This window comes from Stegodyphus dumicola, chromosome 6 (assembly GCF_044657685.1).
Source record: "Stegodyphus dumicola isolate Sdum_Otavi_A_Nest chromosome 6, ASM4465768v1".
Lineage (NCBI taxonomy): Eukaryota > Metazoa > Arthropoda > Arachnida > Araneae > Eresidae > Stegodyphus > Stegodyphus dumicola.
In genome coordinates, this window is record NC_140773.1 from 18,636,293 (window position 1) to 18,659,039 (window position 22,747).

At 32.5% G+C, this 22,747-nt stretch overlaps 1 protein-coding gene across 3 annotated transcripts in view; it reads left to right on the top strand.

Annotated features, from left to right (window-relative positions):
• The window catches only part of LOC118190238 (organic cation transporter 1-like), a 35,054-nt gene extending 15,398 nt beyond the window's left edge, over positions 1–19,656 (top strand). For 2 of the 3 annotated variants that reach the window (XM_085818160.1, XM_085818162.1), the window contains 6 exons: positions 1,240–1,369; positions 2,998–3,110; positions 8,407–8,612; positions 16,099–16,280; positions 17,531–17,689; positions 19,231–19,656. In XM_085818160.1, the coding sequence (XP_085674286.1) occupies positions 1,240–1,369; positions 2,998–3,110; positions 8,407–8,612; positions 16,099–16,280; positions 17,531–17,644 (745 nt within the window). In that variant the 3' untranslated portion in view covers positions 17,645–17,689; positions 19,231–19,656. Of the gene's footprint in view, positions 1–1,239; positions 1,370–2,997; positions 3,111–8,406; positions 8,613–16,098; positions 16,281–17,530; positions 17,690–19,230 lie in introns of those variants that run through there. The other variant, XM_085818161.1, reaches the window with a different exon arrangement.
• The last annotated feature ends 3,091 nt before the right edge of the window (positions 19,657–22,747 follow it).

A 22,747-nucleotide genomic window follows, 5' to 3' on the forward strand; every position in this document is an offset into this window, starting at 1 on the left:
TTTATTTGAACTGGTGATTAGACTTCTTTAGTGTGAGATTATCTTTCCCTGGTGTTTTGAAGAGTTCTGTTTTGTATTTTAAATGGAAGTGTTTTGGGATTTCTCTAAGAGTTGTATCGAAATTTATAAGTGCTCAGGAAATAGCGCGGATATTGTTTTATTTATTATAAGTGCTCAGGAAATAGCGCGGATATTATATTTAGTGAGAGACAGCAGATTGATGATTTCGTTGCGAAGTGCATTTTCACATTTTGTTTTGATAAATAACTGTGTTTCTACCAAAATGATAGGGAGGATATTTTCTTTTCATTCTTTGAATTAAAGAGTTGAGAGTTGATCTGATAAAACTTTATTTTTCTGAGTTGTTGTTTTAAGTGAATTTTGTTAAATTTAAAGAAGTTTAGTATTTATCAAAATGTTAAAGAGTTAGGATAAAAAGTTTAATTTATCCGAGTGTTAGGTTTTTTTTTTTTTTTTTTTTTTGTCGCAGCACCGAGTCAGTTTAAAAGTTTAATGTAAAAGTCATTTTAACGTTTTTTTCTACGTAACAAACTCGATTACTGGATTTCGCTATTTAGGTGTCCACATTTTTAATATTCGTGAGATAAATTGTATATGAATTTTGAAAAGTAAGTTATTTAATTAACTGTGATTAAACTGTGATTTTATAAAATCATTAAAATAAATGTTTTAAATGAAAGCTTATTTTACAATAACTTTTATTTCTTATTATCCATTCATCTTTTTAGCCTCAATGACATGTTGTCAATCAAATTATCGTATTTTTCAATAATCGTTATTCATTCTTTTACTTTCAACAATTCTCTTACATCAAATGGTTGAAAACCATTAATAATTACTCTATCCAGTCGTAAACAGTAAAATTGTGATACTTATAGTTTCTTCGTTCAACAAAGATTTGTGCGAAAAATCCTTTCATCATTCAATTTGAAAAAAATCTAAATCGAATTTTGAAAAAAAAAAAAATCGCTACAAAACATTTTATTGTTATTCACAAACAGGATGTGTACAAAATTTGAATTCGAAATTATGTGAGGAAGTAGTTAAAAAGTCACCGAAAATCTTCTGACCATAGCGAAAAACGTCAAGAGCGGCTAAATAGAAGCTTATAAAAAATCTTTATGTTATATTTTTTTCTCATTAAATAATTTATATGATTATTCTGATTATCGAAAGAAGTTTTAGTTAGATTAAATTTTGTCAAATCTTCCAAAATAGGTTTATTCCTGAGTCTCCTCGGTGGCTCGTATCTCGAGGAAAGTGCCATGAAGCAGTTGTTGTCATGAACGAAATAGCGGAAAGGAATGGGAAAAGTGTCGATCCTAATGAACTTCTTGCAAAATTGCAGGTATTCCTTAAAATTAATTGCAAATATTCCTAAAACTTTGAAATTAATTAAAATTTTGATGTCACAAGTCTGAAAAATTTCTTATGATAATAACGTTTTCGAATAAAATAGAATTATTCGCTTCATATATGGTAGTAAGTTAAATGGAAAGGTTGGCGTGCATTTGGTACATATGAAGATGGCAGGGATAATATAGCTGTTCAATATAGGATACCAGGTATGTTCTGTTTTTCAAGCCGAGCTTCTGAGAAAATATTGCCGTTAAATAAATACAAAGCTGTTGTGCTGAGAAATGGGCATATTGCAGACATTGATTCTGATTACTATTGAGGCCACAGTGGTATATTCGGTATGATCGTGATATTGATTTAATCTGCTCTGAAGTCCTATTGGAAGCAGGACGCTTCGGAGAAAACTGTTGTTGGTTTGAAATGCTAAATATCGTGCTTCTTCGAAGACCCAGTGGACAAAGATATATTTCCCAACTGTTTTTCAACGACTTAAGGCATTTTCAACTTACTCAGATTTTGAACTGTCATGGGAATTTTGGAATTTACTTACTTCGTTTCAGTATTGTTACTAGGGGACTATGTGCTTGTGGCGATGCTGTGGAAGATGTGGAACACATCTTGTTACATTGCAGGTTGCATGCGAGTGTCAGAAGTGCATTTTAAGTGAGTTTAAGGCACCTCTGTGTTTGCTGCCCTCATATTTTCTATGATCTTGTTAGGTGCTCCGATTTGTTGTTTGAACTTTTAGTATGATTATTTGTATGGTTGGATTTTAATCTTTTATGTGTCATTGTATTATTTTGCGTATTGTTTATGTTATGTATTGATGTATAATGTATCCTTTGTATCAGTATCACTTTTAAGTATTATTTCATTTGTTATTATCGACCGAACTTTCTTTATTGGCTTTCAAACATTAAGTTGGTTGAGGGACGGCGAAGACGGCATTCAAACCTCAGACTAGCGGCTTACCAAGCAAACTCAGAGGAACCTCTGCTCAGTTGAAGCTCCAGTAAATTCACAGCAACCTCAAAGCTCTAAACGCGAGCTTTGAAACCCTAACAAATTTGCGTCTGCGCCGCTCCTCGGTACAAAGAAAGAAATACAATTTGCATAACATCGAACAATATACAATGTATACACATAATTAATATTTATAAAGTAATCAATACAAGTATTGCGTTTCAGATAAATATGAGGACGGTTTATCGTGCTCGACTAATATTAGACGCGTCACACGTGCAACTGAGTTCCTTTTCTTTCTTTCCGTCACAGGGCGTCCGCGATTCCTGCGTTATTTGTCGACAAACGCAACAAGCATGTTGTTTTATTTTAGTCTAACCAAGTGCATAGTTTTCCTTTTCTGCTATAAGATTTCGCTGCATGCGGCAGTATTCTTTAACATTAACCACGTAGCAAAATGACAAAAAGATTGAACCCTTTTATTGATGCATATTAATGTATATAACAACACATTTATATTCTACATTATGACTTGAAGTATGTATTGTAGTATTTAATAAATTTTATGTTTGTATGTATCATATATACTTTCTTATTTTGTTGCAGTTTATAAGTATCACTAAGTTTTGTTAAGCTGCATTTTTTTACAACTAGGTGTTAGATAAAAAGCGCAAAGAAGAGAGGATGGTTGGTTTGAAAAATTCAACCATTGATGTATTAACGGTGCCATATGTGAGGAAGTTGTTAATCTTCACGGTAATCTGTTGGTGAGATAATGCATTTATTGAATAATATTGTTTGCAATCCCAATTAACTTAATACCTCAGTTTACAGTTTCAGGGGTTGAATTTTTGATTTATTATTTATTAACAGTTATTTGATAGACATTGCTGAAACTATTTGGTAATAATTTCTCTATTTGTTAATCTATATGGTAGGTAAATGCTAAGAATACTGAAAAGAAAAATAAATGCTGTTTTGGTTAAAAAAGACATCCATTAGCGTTTTGTTGATAGAACAGATTTTTATAGGATTCTATTTGACCAGGAACTATTAACCCTATCTGACATGAATCGGACTATCGATCTCTCTAAATTATCTATTACAAGTCATGAAAAAGGTTTTAATAACTTTTTTTATTAAACAGAAAGTAGAACATAAGAGAACGTTCTTGTTGTTATGAAGCAGCTAAAATAACGATGCAATTTTGATTTGAAACGTGGACTAGTAAACAAAGACCAGACAATTTAAATCTTACTCTAAGCTGGTTCAGTAATTCCAACCGGAGTGTCAAGTCAAATTATCGGCAGCACACAACGCAAAACTGAAAGTTTCAGTTGTCAAAGTTGGCAGAAATTAAACGTAGCATGTACGTGCAGGTTAAATTCACGCTCTGTCTTACAATCCCAAACTTTCCTTTTAAATACTCTCTACCTTACTTACATTCTGCTGAAGCAACGGAAAGGAGAAGTTATAGTAAAGGCTAAGTTATGAAAAACTGGCGAATTTAAATAATAATCTTACAAATAAACATTTTGAGTGCAGTAATTTAATAAAATTTCTTCTTCCCATTCCATTTTATTTCTGTTGAAACATTTCAACAATTTGAAATAGGAGGAAATCTTTTCATGTTGGGAAAGATATTCTTCACTTTCCGCTTAAAGAATTTCTGTCAGATTATTTATTGATTGTCCTATTGTTATATTTGCGGAGACATTTATTGTTTGGAACAAAAAATTTGAAACCAGATATTTTAACACCACATATTTCAACTGCAATTTGAATGTGATAAACATATACACCAAGCGATTACTCATATAGGAATACGATAATTCCATATATTCTCTCTCATTCGAAGGGTGAATGGGGAGAGGCACGAGACACAGTCGTCTAAATCAAGCTGGGGGAGTATTATCATCCACTACAGTTTTAGCTCGGCCTTCAACTGCACAGATTCATTAGGTTTTTCAGCACATAAAATATACAAATTAATTTATACCCTCATACTGCTACTTGAACCACGTTTCTTCTTTCTGCTAGTTGTTACGTTCACGGATGTTTTACTGTTACTAGCTGGACTTAACAGCACACACTGAAATGTAATAATTCATTTTAGACTCATGCATAAATCTTTCAGTGCTGATCACTTTTATCTAAAAATATTTTATTGCTACGGTTCTCGATCTCCATTCGGCTCAGTTCCGTTACTTTAGTAGCGAGCTGTATCTATTAATTTAAAATAACTTTTTTTAACCAACTAAGATATTTAAAATGGTAAAGCAGATAATAATAGGCATAATAAAGAAAGATACTGGATAGGGCAATTTTACTCCTTCATTTAGTGCTTACAAAGTGAAGAATTGTTACTTTTGAAAAATATGTACGTTGAATGTACAAAGTCAATTTTATCTCATTAAATATTATATTCCCTTTGGACATTTATAAATTCATTTAAAAGCATTTCTAATAGAAGGCCTAGAATTAATTTCCAGGACTTCTGTTCAGTATATGTCCTGTATTCTGTTAGATATCAGTTATATCAAGAATTATCTTCCAATCTTCGCAGCTTTTGAGTTTGAAATAGGCAAGAATCACAGAAAATTCAGATTAGGTAAATAGACAGCAGGACAAAAAAATCTATGTGATGCATCTGTATGTTCAAGCATAAAGTTGCTCGACATCGTCTTTATGCACAGTTCTTCAGTTAAAATCAGCATTACTGTATGAGGTTTTACTTCATCTGGAAATGTCAGTTAGTCCAAAAACCCCTAATAGACGTGAGGAGAATTTTCGCTAGGTCTAAAGTAACTCTAAGGTCGTGGAAATGTTTAAAAAACCTTTTTATTTAAACAAAATTTAAAATATAAATGCACTTTCTTGTTTTAAAAATATAAGATAGAGCTCGTGGTGATGTACTAAGCAGAAGAGTTAATCTCAAGTAAACATGGAGCAGTAGTCAAGGACTACATAAATAAATTTTAATCTAAAGTGGCTCAAAAATTCTACCGGGCCTAATCAGGTTGAAATGTCAGCAACAATAATTCAGAGCGGAATAATTACAGCTTAACTAGAGCTGGCAGAACTAACATGACGTGGCCACGAAAGGCAGAAACACGCTCTGCCTTACAACATGTATTCCGATAACAGAGTAGGAAGTTGCTTTTCTGGCCTTAAGAAACTTAAAAATTCTAGCTTATAAAGCTTCGAAAGAGCTTTATAATCTAGAAAACAAAATTAAGCCTCTGTGGGCACATAACTTAACTAGAGCTGGATCTATGGGCACATGACTTAACTAGAGCACATGACTTAACTAGAGGATCTAGCAGGTGAAATTCCAGAGAAATGAGGTAAAAGTTTACTCCATTGTGCCAATCCGATGGAAAGCCACGAAAGACAAAAGTCAAGCTATGCAAGAAAACAACTGTCTTACCATCCAAAAACCTCATTTTAAGAACTAACTGAGCAAACTGCATTCTGGTGATGAAACGGAAAGAAGAAATGACAGTAAAGATCCAAATCATGAAAATTATTACAGTAAAGATCCAAATCATAAAAATTAAGTACTAAATAGTACATTTAATTACTAGTTAATTTAAATACTAAATATTAACCGTACGCATTTTATACTAACAACTCTTTCGTGAAGTTCCTAATATTGCATGATAATATGATTCTGAATATTTCTTAATAGTATTGTATCTATATCTAAATAGTGGCTTAACCATTTTCATTATTTTTCATATCTAAGTAGTGTAATGAGGAAAACTGTTAAGTTTCTTTACAATTCTTTCGTTACAATTGCGCAAAAATCATATGCAAAGTGAAAAACATGACGAAGTTTATATATGAAGTATTATTTCTTCCCTTCTTTTTACTTAATCTTTTCCTCTTTGAGACCGAGATCAGATTTTATATATTGTGTTTCGTGCCTTTTTTAAGAAAGATACAAAAACACAAGAATTACAGTTTTCCTAACTGACTAACCTAATTCGTATTCAAAATAAACATTTGCGCTGTGTAAATTTGACCGAACAACTCCTAATTTAAATTTAAAGGTGTATTGGTGAGTGACATGAACAAAGCAAATAAAACATATTATTAATTAATCCAAAGCAAATAAGACTATTTATTTACTAAATGGTATAGTTAATTTCAAATAAACAAGTGATAAGGTCAAAATAAAAAGATATGAAATTAAAATTCTTTTTTTAGTAGCATTTCATCCAATATGTCAAATATTTTTAGCATGATAAAGCTATTATAACCATTTAAAATAAAATTAAAAAAAAAAAAAAAAAAATACCCTCCCCGGGGAGAAAAAAAAAATTCTTAAGAACAATTAACAATTTCTTAGACACACAGAGTACCATTTCTTTTCCTGTTTAATCATTAGTTATTAACACTGGTATTAAAGCACAAATTTCAGATTTCAAAGCAAAATACTTAATTACTGCATATTTTTCATTTACCATAATAATACTAGGATGACCGGGTATAAGTTTGAGTACACATAATCTCTTTTTCTTATCTTAAGCAGAACTCATTCTAATGCAAATTACAAATTACAGCAACAATTAATTGCACACAGCTGGATTTAGATATAAGGTAATTAACTTTAAATTACACAGCTTTAAATTATTCAGTTTTATATATATACAATGGTGGCCAAAATTGTGGACACTTTTGGAAATTTTTCTGTTTACAAATAGTGGAACCCTGCATTACAAGAACTCACGGAATCGCTTGTCAAGAAGCATCCTTTTGTCGCTTATCAACAAACATCCTCTAAATTGGAGTGTACCGATTTCTTCTTAAATATCTAGAAGTTAAGAAGGTTCGGTTGTATCTTTGTTTCCTGCATAGCGGATTTCAAGATATCAAATATGCGTAGAGAATACTGAAATTAAATCCGGTTAACGTGCTTGAATGTATTTTAATTATAAATTTAGTATCTTTACTCTTATTTGAAATTCAATGTAACTAAAAATGTAAAAACTAGGCATACAAAGCAAATTTTTAACATCTTTGAAATACTGGAGTATATTCTGTATGGTGTATGAAGGTTCAAAATCCTTCACCATATTTACAATATCAATAAATGTGACTTTAGAAGTAAGCGATTGAACACTAAAACTGTGAATAATCAGAGTATCAACAGGAATTCGAATAACAGCTATCGAGTATCGTTTTTAACATGTATTGATTCATCAATTTTCCAGAAAATATTTATAGAGTTTGTAGAGAGTTTATGTACTTATCGAAAGCAGAAACAAAAAGCAGTAGGATTATCTCCGGGATTCGAACTTCGAATCTCCCAATTCCCAACCGAACATGCATGTAACTACACCAAGAACGAGGAAATAAAGGAGAAAATCCCTTACAGCTTACGAGTTTCAATATGGTGCCGCCCAGATGGTATAGTGGTTAGAGGAGCCTGACTGCGATACCAAAGGGCCCAGGTACGAATTCCAGAGGCATGGATGTAAATTGTCTTTCCCTTCACAGGAGGCAAAGGTGGCCGCCTAGTAGGAGCCTCCATAATAAAATGGCTATCGCTTCTAGCCTTAGTAGCGACCAATGCCGTTATAGGCAATTGCCCGCCATTTGTAAAAAGAAACGTTTCACTATGACAGGCTAATTTTACCTAATCTCTCTCTTAAATTTACATTCTTGCTCCTACTTATGTATCTCTCATTCACATATTCTACCAGGGTAACATAAGAAATAATATGTAAATTAAAATAAACTTTACAAAAAGACCGCTGTTTTAATTCATCGTAGTACATCGCAGTATATCATTCAAAGCCATTATTAAAATTCTTAGTACGTCATCAAAATGTTAAGACGGTGTGTTCGATTACAAATATAAAATAATTTGCAAAATCAAAATTAAGAGAAAATATTAATAAATGGGTAATCTGTTTTAAAATTGGAAATACGTGGAATATTGTGTTTTCAAAAGCTAAATTCTTTAACTGAAGTAGATACTTGTATTTTCTCAACTGAAAGCGAAATATATTCATCCTTGATAATTATTATATTGCAAGATTTGTTTCATTTCAGGACGGCAAACTACATGATATATTATGGTCTTCAGATGAATGTTTATAATTTAAGCGGAAATGAATTTATAAACTTTTTTCTGTTATCTCTGATGGAAACACCAGGCAACTTGCTTAGTTGGTTTATTATGGAACGTTATGGAAGGAGATTCACTAATACCGCTGGTTTCACGCTTGCAGCTCTTGTCTGTTACTCGTGTATGATAGGTAAGATTTTTGTTAGTTTTGTAACATTAGAAATAGTTTTAAATCTTATTTTTTAAATTTCTGCAGTTGAAAATTGTATTTAGTGCTCACCTCAGCATTTGTAGTATCAAAGCAAATAATACAGTTGTTCTTTAATATATTAAATATAATAATACTTCTAACCAAAACATACATTTATTCAGTTATATTTAAAAAAAAGGGCAGTTTTAATGTTTTTCACCTCTTTAAATTCCTACTATTAGCTCTCACTCTCCTTATATCTTATTCAAATTTTCAATCGTTAATAAAATACGTTTTACTCATCCACTCAAGTTGAAATAAAATTTTTTAAACTTGTATTCGATGACACTTGATGTTAATACACGTCCATTACTACGTATTTATTCCTGTTTATCGGAACTATAGATATGCTGATGTTTTAAACATATTATAAGACTTACCAATAATGACCGTTTATTAGGAATCCTCAGGTGCTGTAAAAATTAATTTTATAACAACTTATAGATAATAGTACATGACTGCGATAAATGGGATTGTAATATTTAAAAAAAAAATAAGTGGCAACAGTGTGATAGAGTTCTAAAGATTTTTAAAGTGCATGGAATTAAAGAATTGTGATATCGCTCGGTAGCCAAGCGGGCTAAGTCCTGTTCTCTGCTCACCTCATGAGATTGCGAGTTCGATTCCTGGTGGTACTCTTAGTGGATGTATGATTGGAAACATTCTGAGTTATAATATAACAGAGACAGGTCGCTGTTCCTCTTCGCTCTCATTTGTAAGCATGATTTTTCTCACTATGCGACTTTCCAGCTGAAATGTCGACTACTAATTGGGCAGATAGGGCCGAGGTTTCTGAAAACTCCTACTCATTCGAACACAAATAATTTGAGTAATGTAGATAAGACTAAACGCGAAGCACTGTTACGAGCATCTGAAATAAATGACTCGTTACAAGAATTAAAATCGGACCCAAATTTGGCCAATGATAAATCTAAAGCGAAAATAGTCGCTATTTATAAAGAGACGGAATTGCAACAATCCAAAAGTGTCAAGCTTTACTTAAACCTACCGAAGATTTATTAGCGAAATTTGCAAAACCTTTGCCCCCTCTTGATGAAGAAACGCAAAAGCGCCAAAATTATATTATGGAAATCACCAAACTTAACACTCAGTAATCATACAAAAATAAGGATAAGGAATGGCAAACGGTAAAGCCATCAAAACGCGCAAGAAAGCATAGCGGATCGTCAATGGAATCAGTTCCAATTAACACTTGCTCCAGATTTAGCACTTTAAATGGAAATCAAAATCTTGATCAAATGGATGATGAAAGTACTGATGTCACACAAAATAATAGCAACACTCAAAGTAATCCCAACTCACAAAGCTTTAAAAATAAACCACAAAAAACATCGCCAATTATTATAACTAGCGATGTTAACTGGTTACAAATAAGAAAGGAAATTGAAGAAAAGCTCGGAGTTACAAAATTTGAATGTAAGAAAGAAGATGATTTTTTAAAACTTCAGCTTTACACTGCAGGTGGCTTTCGAAGTGTTCAAAAAGATCGAATTCCACACTTTTCTCCTAGCATCCAAAAAGAAACATAAAACCGTTATCAAAGGACGGACGCTTGAAATGCCCACCGAAGACGTCAAACAAGAGCTCTTAAACCTTAACATTAAAGTAATAAAATGCCAACAATTGCAGAGAATGAGACATGGATTCCCTACATTTTTGCCTGTATTTTATATAGAAAGCCCTAGAGGTCCCGACGGAAAGGGAATTCATTAAGGTACACATATCATGGATATGCGTGTCAAAATTGTCGGATTATAGATTTCAGCCCGGTCCTGTGCAATGTTTTAAATGCCAGCGATACGGGTACACACAGAAAGCGTGCCATAATGCCGCTATATGTGTTTGATGTCTCGAGACTCAATAATTTCATGAGTGCCCGATTAAGGGGAAATTTAACATCTCTGCTACTTGTTTTTTCTGTGGAGGATTCCACGCCGCAAGCAGTATTCAGTGCTCCAAAACACCTGGAAATGAAGAAGAAAAACCAAAAGGAAAACCCAGACCTGAATTTAATAATGAATATAAAAGAAGAAAATGAAGAAAATAGAAGAAAATCCTAAATTCCCTCCAATTCCCAGCAACAAAAAATCCTACGCGAACGCAGTCGCTCCGAAAGAAGAAACGAAAATTAAAAATACTCCTGAAAGCATCGACCACTTTAGAAACACGATATTTAAACTTAAAAACCTTTACGAAAAATACGAAAAACTGCAAGATTCAAATGATAAGCTAGCATTTGCATTAGATGCAGTTGAACCTCTATGCAGCGACCATAGCCGAATGGTATTACACTCAGCTCTTGGTTTTAAGTGGTCGCAAGAACGATCCTGATTCGTACTCCTTCATTAAATTATTTGTTGTGGACTTGTATATATTTTCCCTTCATCTTTACTATTTACACAATCATTTTAAAGCATTGTTTTATTTTTACGATGATTTCTGCATTTTTATTACATTTATTTGCATCTCTATTTTATCATGATTTTGTACTTTGATTAGTGTATAGTGATCACATGATACTTCCTAGGACTTTCTCTCCAGTACATTTTTATGCCTCATCTAACTACTGATAAAAATCAAGAAAACTGCTTTTCCATCCAAGAAAATTTCTTATCCCACGTGCTGCTACCTTCACTGAAGTTTTTCGGAAAATGTAACTTCCAGAGTATTGTACGAACTAATAGATGGCCTTAGGGAATAGGAGATTTATGGAAGTAGAAGGCCATAAAGTCGAAAACTTCTTACAGATGTAATATAGATTCAAAATTGTAGTTTTATAGAATTGGATGAAGCGGATGTAATGTCCATTATGTAGCAAAAATTCTTCCCATATTTCTATGTTAACGTGATGTCAATATATGTTTAAAATATAACTCCCTAAAATTTTCCTTGCTTCACAAATGGAGAATGCGAAAAGAAACTACAACACAAAGCAAACGAAGATTAGAGAAAGAAAAACATAAGCGCCAAGAAAAGCTTGCAATGCTTGACTTAAGTAGGAATTGACTTTAAATATTTTTTATATATTACTTGTTTATAAATGAAACCTGTGAACTTTTCATAAGGTGAAGTCATTGATGATCTCATTATATTACAATTCTTGCGCAATATCATTTTCTGCTGTTAGAAATTCAAGATAATTCAGCGCTTTGTTTCACTTAAACATGATTAAAACACACTTTTACCAATATCAGCTTAAACTCCTCTCTATTGCAGCTATTGATAATATAATACCAAATAATTCATCAGACCGATTGTGCGTTTGGAAATGTACGTTATAAAACAATACGTATCAATATAGGAAGCAAATTTATTCAACGTTGTTAGTACTCTTAGAAAGATTTTATTAACTGTTCAACTACCACGAATGTTAGCTTGATGTTAAACCATCGATGTGAACTTCTAGGCATCAATGTCTCATCATAGCTTCTTACTGTACCTCCCGTTGTCATTTGTGTTATGAGTGTGAGGAAGATATTTTCAATTTAAATTGATCGTGAGTTTCTATCCATTTTTTTCCATCGCCATAAAGAAATGATACGTTTACCATATTGAAATGTTCAAATCATTGTCTCTTGGAAGTAAGTAGTTTATTTATAACTGGATGCAAGAAACTGTTTGAAACTGGAGTTCTGGATTTATACGAGCTTCATCACAGTGTTTACAATTGAATATCTGTTTCTTTATTTGAATTCTAATTGGTTTGAATACCTATCTTTTCGGCCGATTTTGAAACGTCGATCATATCTCTTTTAAATCCATTATCCCTTCTAATAGTAGTAATCACTTGAAAACTACTACTACAAGTAATAGTAACTTGAAAATATCACTTAAGAGCTTTCCCACGTATTTTAAACATCCGACTGAGTATGATTTGTAACATGTGGGTGTTTGGAGAGATTTCCTTACGTGATTGTCTCAGAAGAGAAATCATATATTTGTTTTGCTTGGCCAACAGCTTCATCTCGTGTGAAGTCAAAATGAAGCTTATGGTAGATCAATCAGAGTACAGTGAACATAATCTGTTTGAAATATTAGCACTCTCACAGATTTTTCTAGCTTCCCGTCTTAAGATGAAAATTAGTGCACCTGCATTCCGGAGACATTTTAGTACACACCCATTCCGGGGACGGTTTAGTACACACCAATTCCGGGAAGAGAAAAATTTCCGATTCCTTTCGGATCCAGATAAAAGGTAGAAGATAAGTTGGACAACTGCGAACAAAGTTACTGTGTCTTCAGACAATAGGAGCATTCTAAAGCACTAAATTTAAGGAGAAATATCCATATGAAACGTATAGTGTAATGTTACTCAGATCCAAAATCTTGCGCTGAAAGCCCGCGTGTTTTCTGCCATGTAATGTCATATCTCTTAACTATACAGTTATCGAGATTATTCTGTTTCACATATTCTCATAATTATGTTGCCAGTCTTAGTCGAGTAAATTTGTTGGCTCCGTGAAACTTTCTATAGGTCTCAGAGTGCTTCCACTTGTTCCAGCATACGAACAAAATTACTGCGCATTTGATTTAACCCATCAACCTTTGCTTTCATTAGAATAAGAATTTAATTTTGAATAATTTTTCTCAAATATTGAGCTTTTTTCATTTGCCCTGTCGAAATTTTAGGGATTTCAGAAACTCTCCAAACTGCCCATTCTGCAGCTAAGATTTGCCTGCATGTTTGTCGAATAATCTGAATTTTTCAGCTAGTAATCACAATTAGTCATTTGTGGGATTATATTCTATCAAAGTTGGTTAAAATATATTTCATTGTTGTTTATTGTTCTGCTTCTGAAGTCATCTCTCACATCATCTAGTCCATCTATGTAATGTTTTCTTTAATCACGCTGTACTTTTTCATAGGTTCTTAAATGCGCCAGTTTTAACATTTCTAAAGTTTCATTAGATTTATTTTTTCCAATTTCTCGTAGAATTTGATGCTGGTTTATTAGTTAATTTTTGATCGCTCTTTTTAAGGCGAGCGCATGTAAGTATTTTTTATGTTCCTAATAATTAATACCTGCTTTTTATCAACTTGAAATTTATGTGCATACAAATTTAGATGCACTCAACAATGAATATTCACCTGATTCTGAAACGGTTACATCATGCGCCTATTCTGCGAACTAAACTGGCATACCAACTGGGACCTGCGAATTAAACTAGTCTGTTCATGTAATTTCGAAAGAATATGTTCGAATATTATATAAAAGTATCAGCATCACACAAGCTTGCTGCTATTTACTCTGCAGAATGGACAAATTTTTAAGCAGTCTGCATTTTTATAAAAATAACGACGGAGTTTTTATGAATGTACAACTATGATTCAATCAAAGAGAGAAATAAAACAATATGTAGGCAGTTTAAAAAATTTGGAGACTGCTTATTTTATTCAGAACCAAGTGACTCTACTGGTCTTACACCATTTCCAATTTTAAGTCTCAATCCTTTGCAATAAGCTATACCTTTTAGAGTGCTTTATAAACAGTTTAATGAGACTAAGTATATTGATTTAAAATATCCTCTCAGAACTTCGCGCTAGGAGTTTTCCACTACTTCATCTAAATAGAACCTCCTTCCCCACAATTATGCTTTTAGTATGAAACACGTCACAAAATCTTATGTATCTAATTTTCAGAGGCGATTTAAGTCACTCGTTAGAAGATTTGTGTAGGTATTCCCGTAACTGTTATGCTCATAGTCAAGGAGAAAGAAAAATGACCTAACTAACAGATAGAATTGCTAATTACTATGTTGGGCATAAGAAGGAGGGTTTTTTGTGATTGTAACAAGTGTGTAGTCAGAACGTTTAGTGTTCTTAGCACTATGTAACTTATTTACTATCGCTATTTTTGTGTACTTCTAATTTTTAATGTTGTTGAGTAGAGGCACTATATTTTTGGCATGCTCAAATCTTACGGAGTGATTATCAAGAATTTCTTATGTCCACGAGGTATTTGAATTATTCACAGTGTATTTCAAATGGTGATCAAGTAATCGAAGAGTTCATCATTTATGTTTATCATGCTTTTCATATTTTCATCTCTATACTCATTGCGCAACTGCGGTTTTCACCCAATATTTGAAATAGTCAACTTGCACTCAGTAACTTACTATATATATCACATTATATATATTTATACATATTCATTTGTGTTTGATACATTCACCATTTAATCTCAATCTTGTTGTACTTGGTATGTCCATCAGTTATTTCAAATCATCGCTACGTACTTGATATGGTCTTCGTGTAATGATTTAAGCGTTTAATCAATTTTCGGCAAGAATGGCTGGGTCTAGGCGCTTGAGGATGCCCTTGATTTCTCCCAAATTTTACCGAGATTAATTTTTGACCATGGCCACGTGTGTAATTGCAGCGATTGATTGTTGTCTCTCGTGTCTCTCTTGAGTGTACTTTCAAGATCGATGGCATAAGAGGTTATATCTGCGTGTTTGATTGTGGAAACCTAGTACCTCACATGCTTCGTCCTGTTACTAATTTCAGACTATATATAAGATATTATAATGTTAGAAGATTGTCTTCAATTCTCTGTTGTCAATACCACGGTCGCAATGATGGACATTGTCCTGAAGCAAAGCCACTGTTTCTCTACTTTACATCTCTAGCTATAGAATTAATTGATTTTGTAGTATTGATCGCAAATATATTTAGAAAGTTTTAAAGATATACATGCATATTCAAAAATAAACCTTATCTTATTTTCCGTGATTAACAGGTGCCACCGTTATTAACAGTGACAGTCTTGATATGAGGTCAATCAGTTTTCTTACATTTCCCTTTAAAGATATTCAGCCAAAGAATGCAGATTTATCAACATCAGTTGCATTTTTACAATCAGACTCTTTAAATTTAAACAAAAAAGAAAGTTTTCATAAATATTCCTGAGCAACAGTATCATTTCATAAATTTTCTTAATCTTGCTGTTTAGAGGTTTTCCAACGAGAAGCATATAGTGGTGCTCTTACCACCACATAATTGTAAATTTTATACACGCAGAATTCCATAATATTTCTCTCAAGGCTTATTTTCCTTGCATATATAAACATAAGATTATTTCGCTTCTCCTATTGCTTTTCCATCCTTTTCAAAGATAAATTTTGATGGAACTCATTTAACATGTTCATCATATACCATAAAGATCGTGGGGTATAAGATTCTAGATTGCCTGATATTCTTATGAGATTCTTATAACCGTTGATTCAAACATATTTCATAGTACAAACATCATATATTTTTAAAATTAGGTGACACATTCTGGGCTATAAGCTTCAGAATCTAGACTGTCTGATGTACTCAAATATTAATTATATTATTTCAGTAAGTAACAATAACAATAATTTATATAAATGGTATTACTAAAAATCTCATTTTATTTTTCAGAATATTCATACATCGATGTGACGAGTTCTATTTTAGGCAAAATTTTTGCATCAGGAATTTATGCAGCCGCTTATCAATACAGCTCTGAACTATTTCCTACAGTTATCAGATCTTCTGGGATGGGTATGAGTAACACCGTAGGCCTATTAGCCACCCTATATACTCCATATATTGTATATCTGGTAAGTCTTAAACTTGCGTACTGCGAAACAAAATCTTAGCTGGAATGTTCAAACTAATGTATTATTACGTATTTGGCTACCTACAAACATTAGGACCCCATATTAGAAAAAAAAAAAAAAAAAAACATCTTATACAAACTGGTCATATTTGGACTGCTAATACTATTGTAACACATTTGCACGAAATAAAATTGACTCAGTCATTTAATACAGTGTTACTGCTTACTGAGTCATATCACGCCGATGAAGCTTTCTGAAAACGCTTCTATAATATGAATTTTTCCATAGCAATAGCACAGCGGCACACTCCATATTCCGTGCTGGTTTTATGTAAACTTTCAATTTGATTATTTTTTTATCAACCTATAATGCTCTTCTGCATAAACTTACGCAATAGCAACTATTTATTAATATTCATGTAACGCTGTTACAATTTGTCTTTCCCTGATTGCACAAGGTGATGATCTTCTGTAAATCTACGTTTGCTGCCATTATTAACCTGTTTTCATGCCAACAGTTCAACAGAACTCATACGATTCTTATAGCTGTCATATATTACGAGGAGTTACCATATAGATTACACATGGCTAACCACCCGGACGAAGACCAACTAGAGCGGCAGCTAGTCTGAAAATTCAATAGTTAGCTGTCAATACGTTGGAATGTAACCTAGAGAAATTTCTTGCAGATGCCAATGTTTAGATTTCAGAAAGAAAATATAAAATTGAAATATTTTTTATTTGCGTATTATTACGGTTTCTGTACACTGCTTTGATAAATATTTAGTAAATGGAATTAAAATTTTAGTTAAAAAATGTTTGTTAAAAATGTTCCTCTCCTCAGCTACCTTCAGATCGTGCATTTGGCCCCCAATGCAATACGAGTTTAAGACCACTTCTCTACGGTATTGCTTCTCTAAAATTAAAACTTGACTTTTTTTTATTCATATGTAATGTGTCATTGAAGAGTAATTTCCTGTTTAAGATATTTATTTATACATTATTTTAATTTTATTAGTCACGTGTATTCTTGTAAAAGGTACATAAATAGGTATACAAATGAGTTTCTTACTAACAAGTATAAGTTACTTCTTAACAATACGTTTTTTTTTTACTCTTAATAGGCGTAGTAATAAAGTTTCTTACTAATTATAACTTTCATTTCTAACTTCGATTATTCTATTATCTGTATCTGATGGACTGATGTGGAAATCCAAATAGTTAATTCATATTTTATACATTTATTTTCAGAGTTCATTCAATAAAAATATTCTTTATATAACTATTGCATTTTGCTCCTTCGTAACTTCTGTTCTGATATCACTCCTGCCAGAGACACTCAAACTTGCCACAAACAATATCTGATGCAGAAGAATTTGGCAAAGATCAAAAGTTCTTTTCCTTCAATAGGTAAGTATACTTAATATTAATCCATAGCAAAATACATATAATTTAATATGGGAATCTTACATTAACTCGGAAATATTTCGTAATAGCTATTCTGTGTATACGAAAGTCTGCATATAACTTTAAGACTGTAATTATTACAGTAAACCTTTTCCGAACGCGGGAGTTATGTCATTAACGCATTGCGAATACAGCAAAATCGCGGCCGTAAATAAACTTTTTATAGAACAAAATGGGTTAGGTATAGTTCAGAATAAAAATGTTGGTATAATTTATACAAACTTAAATATTATTATAATTAAAAGGGAAGAAATGAAACAAATGTTAAATGAAAGGATTTATGTTACTGCTTGAAATGTATATGATACAGCTATTTTTTTAAAGCTAGTTGATTTTTTTTGGGGGGGGAGCATCTGAAGAAACTCATTAGAAGTTTCGCGTTAAAGAGTGCAAAGTGTTTCGATAACTGTTATAGAATATCCTCTTTATTCTTGTTCGGGTCACGGTAACATTAACTCTAATTCGAGCAACATTACCTGGCTACTTCAAGAGCGATCTCAACATGATACAGAGGCTTTCTTTAGTTGACTGTGCCGGCGGGGCGTCAACCTACCGAACAGCCCGCAGGGACTTTTCATGTTCATCGCCACAATCCATCACACTGAGTGCTGCGCGGGGAGCCGTCACCCCCGGCACAGCGCTTAAATCTACATGAGAGCGTCTCCACAGCGAAGGCAACGGACACGACAGTACAGTACGGTCCCTGCAAAGCCCGCACCTACCATAGGATGGACCTATGGTTCTAGTCCTGTGAAGTCTGATTATATACCCAACAAATCGAAGCTGGCAGGACACAAGTCCAGCCTGTGGTCTGGAAGAACCCCGGGTCTCCTCCCAAAAATGGTCGGTTCTGGAAATTCACACCAGTCGATCCCCTGAGATTGGTTGCTCAGCGTCATTAGGCTACACGAGCCAAGGCCTGGACCAAGGCACCGTATAGCTTCCAGCGAGGCCACGAGGAGGCTGACGCTGGGTCACGGTACCAAAGACCCCTGGCTCAAATCCCGGAGAAGGCATGGCTGTAATTCTTCGTCCATTCATACGAGGTAACGATGGCCCACAGTAAAGTAGCCACAGCTTCTGGCCATAGTAGCGTCCAAGCCTAAGTCTGGCTAAGCCTAAGTTCCCGCCAGTAGAAATGTATACATATTCTGGAGAAATGTAATGTGTGTAAAGCAGATTCCTTCCTGTCAATAACATGCTGCAATTATTTATTTTTTGCATTTTAGAAAGGGATTGATAATTTTATCTATCTTTGCGTGTGTGTTAAAATGTCATCCATAAAGGTCAAGCTTCTTGCGTAATTCATTTCATGTTTTATTTGAGTAAGTAAAGATTATTTTCAGAGATCAATGTAATGTAATCTAAATAATATGGCTGATGTGAGTGATGTTTCCATTTTATTAGATATATTTAAAGATGTACAAACACAAATGTAACTGGAATTCATTTTATGTGTTTATTTATTCGTTCTTTCATTGCAGAGAAAAGTTCTCGGAAGCAAATTCGAATTTGCAGCCTTATTGCGTATCTACTGTGGAAAGCGAACTTTCTGAGACCGCTTTTACGTCTTTTAAAAAGGATATAAACGTAAAGGTTGAGAAGATAATAGCAAAATCTATTGATCGAGACTATGAAAATGAAGGAAGATATTAGGACTCATTACACATTACATTGATATGTTGTAAACTGCTTTTAATAAGTAACGCAGTATGCAACTTTCAATTTAAAAATTTTAGCTAATCATTATAACCACTAAGCAATTTATAAAATGTTAATACGTTGATTTACTTTAATATATTGATTTATTTTTCAGTTATGCTGTGATGTGTATCTAAACGTTTGTGACAATGTTCCCTATTTTGCATGTTTAAACAGTAAACAGAAAAATAATAAAAACTGATTTTTGATATTTGCCTACGTTTCATGTCCAATTCAGCTGTAAACAAAAAGCCTCAAATGCTTAAGTACACACAGCGAACTAAACTAAACTGACGCTCTCTCCTGTCTTATATCGTTTTCCTCCGTCCGTCGAGAAACTTTCAGTGTCTTCCGTTTCTGACAGACAAAGTAAACAGATGTCTTGTTTTGCACCCGCTAAGTCTTTCTGTCCATAGGGGGAAAATTGAAGCTTACGCTGTCTGAAAGGCATACACAATTCTAGTTATAGGGATCGGAGGGACCGAAGTGTTGCCAAATGGGTCGCTAAAGGTTATTTATGGATATTTTACGCGAAATCTGGCGTTAAAAATTAGTCGCCAATTCGGCTAGAAAACCATTTATCAAATTTGTAAATAGCCTTAACTCTGAAACCCATGTTCCTCCGGCGATACTTCATACTCTAGGCCTTTCATGTTACATTATACAAGAGATGCTCCAATTTACATATAATTTCACTAAAGATATTTACATATATACAAAATTCGTAACAATATAAAAGATTAGAACGACACATTTAATAAAGTAGTGACCATTAAGGCAAATTTGATGTATAAACTATTTGGTGATAAAAACTATTTGGCGCATGTTGTCTTGTAACGAAAAGAATTTCAGAATTGTCCTGTTGATGAAATGCAGGATTCTCTGAGAGATTGAAACAAATTTAATGTAATACACAATAGGAGAATTGTAGATTTCATATAAAAAGGACACTTAATTTAAAATTTAAAACAGATAGAAAGTCCGAATGGTTAATATAAAGTTGAAGTTAAACTCTGTTACTCAAATTAGCGAAAGATTTGAAACAAATAATGCATACATAAGAAACTAACTATACCATCATTTCCAATATAATGTTACTTTAAAGTGATAAATTTATCAATTTTTATTGCTCCCTAAAAATTATTAATTTTAATTCAAATCAGAATCGATTTGTAGACATAAATATTTTATTCAGAAACGAAAAAAATACTAGAAAATTCAGAGCAATATATTACCGCATAAAAACATTTGTAAATTGAAGTTATGGTTTAATTGTGCAAAATTATTTTTAGTGAAAATTTTATTACTTGAATCAGGATTTCAATTTAATTTAAGATATGCGAAGAGATAGATTGTTGCCAATATATTCTGCTCTGTGTTCAACGTTTCTCAGGAGAAACTATGTTAAAACTATTTCCTTTTCCACTCGCCTATCACTAAAATATGCTTCAGATATAATATTGTTCCCAAATTCCTCTGAAACATTTACTTAAATTACGAAAATATGAAATAACCTGCAAACTAGAGAATACCATTCTTCATTAATGTTCTATATTTGGACAGACATAAAACTCACAAATGATGACTTGACGAGACATTCAGAATTTTATGGATTCTCAGCATGAAACGAATGTTAAGGACGAAACCTTCCATTTGATTTCATTGAACTTGGTACTTGACATAACCTTTGAGATCTGAAGGCATTTATTCGCAGTCATTTGGTTTTGCTATTGCATGAAAAAGGCCGTAATTTTACTTCTCAATAGAGTTGAAAACTGTGTATTTTCTGCAACAGCAATAATTTAATGATTGGATGTAAAAAGCATTTTCAATAATTTTTGTAGAAAAGTACTTATAATTTGTAAGTTTTAAAAACAATTTCTCAACCTACAATTTCAAGTGGAATGTTTTAGTGCTGCCATCTATTGGAACGAATGTAATAAAAAGTCTTTATTTATTTATTTATTTATTTTTTTAATAAGATTTAAAACTCTCCTCTTTTAATTTTTATTCCAGAAAATCAAAGGGGGTGAGTTAGAATTTTCCAAAATTCGAAACAGTTCAACATCCTCAAAAAAAATTAGCGTAACATTTTTAAATAAAAAATTACTTTAATAATAATTAAAAACGGTAAAACTATCATACAAATTTAGTGAAAAAATTCTGCACTAGTTACATAGAATATAACGTTAGAAATATCTTTATTAATTGAAATGAAAGTGGCAATATTCATTAAAATTAATTATTTGTTGGATATGTTATAACCGAAATATATCCTAATTTCAAAAAAAAAAAAAAAAAAAAAAAAATCTGAAATGTTTCAGATTTTAAATTACGTCCAAAGGGGCGTTTTTTAACATTTTGTGTGTTACCTTTCTTTATTAAATATCATGTTCCTCGCACTTAAACCATAAGATCCACTGCAACAGCAATATCGCAAAATAGTTTTAAAACGAGCATATCTTTAGAATTTCCGATACAGAGACTCACGCGCTGGAGATAAAAATGTTTTTTCTGCACAACGTTGCCATTGCTCGCTTTGAAATCCTTGAGTTTATTAATCAAAAATTCGTCAAAGTTTTAAAAAATAGGAAATCGATCATAAAACAAATTTCAAATTTCAAATTTGGTCTTCCACATGCTCATATTCGTTGGAGGATTACGTTATTCAAAATTCGATGACTCTATGTACCGTTGTTTTATCACAATACGAGAAATATACATACATTTATGCAGATTTTTCATTATTTAATTTCTTCAAATATAATGTAGGACTCTAACATTTTGTGGCAACAGTTTGAAAAGTGAACCGACATTTATGAGTCCGACGCAAAATGCCAAAACGAAACTAATAGTCCTTCGGGATTCAAATCCCTTTGGACTAATAAATAAATAAATAAAAGAAATATTTAAAGTTTTGAAGAATTGGATTTATTGTTAGTTAGATAATAAATAATACTCTAATTAAATTTTAAACATAAATTAAAGATTATACGCTTTGCAACACAGAACGAATTGTGCACTTGCAATTGAGCACGAGAGGTAAAGTACATCTTTTATTTCTTAGAGTGGCAGCACATTTTTTAGATCGCTAAGTTTGCTAATAATCAATATTTAATTGCCTTAGTTCGAATTAAGAAAGAACTTTTCAGAATGGCAGAATTTGGGAATACGTTTTTTACCCAAGTGATAAAATATGCGAAGTGCTGCATCTAGATTGTTTTTTGCTTATTTTTTTATTATTTCCACTGTGTTTAAGTTTTTTTCTTGGGGGGGGGGAGTGTATGTTAATACATGTCT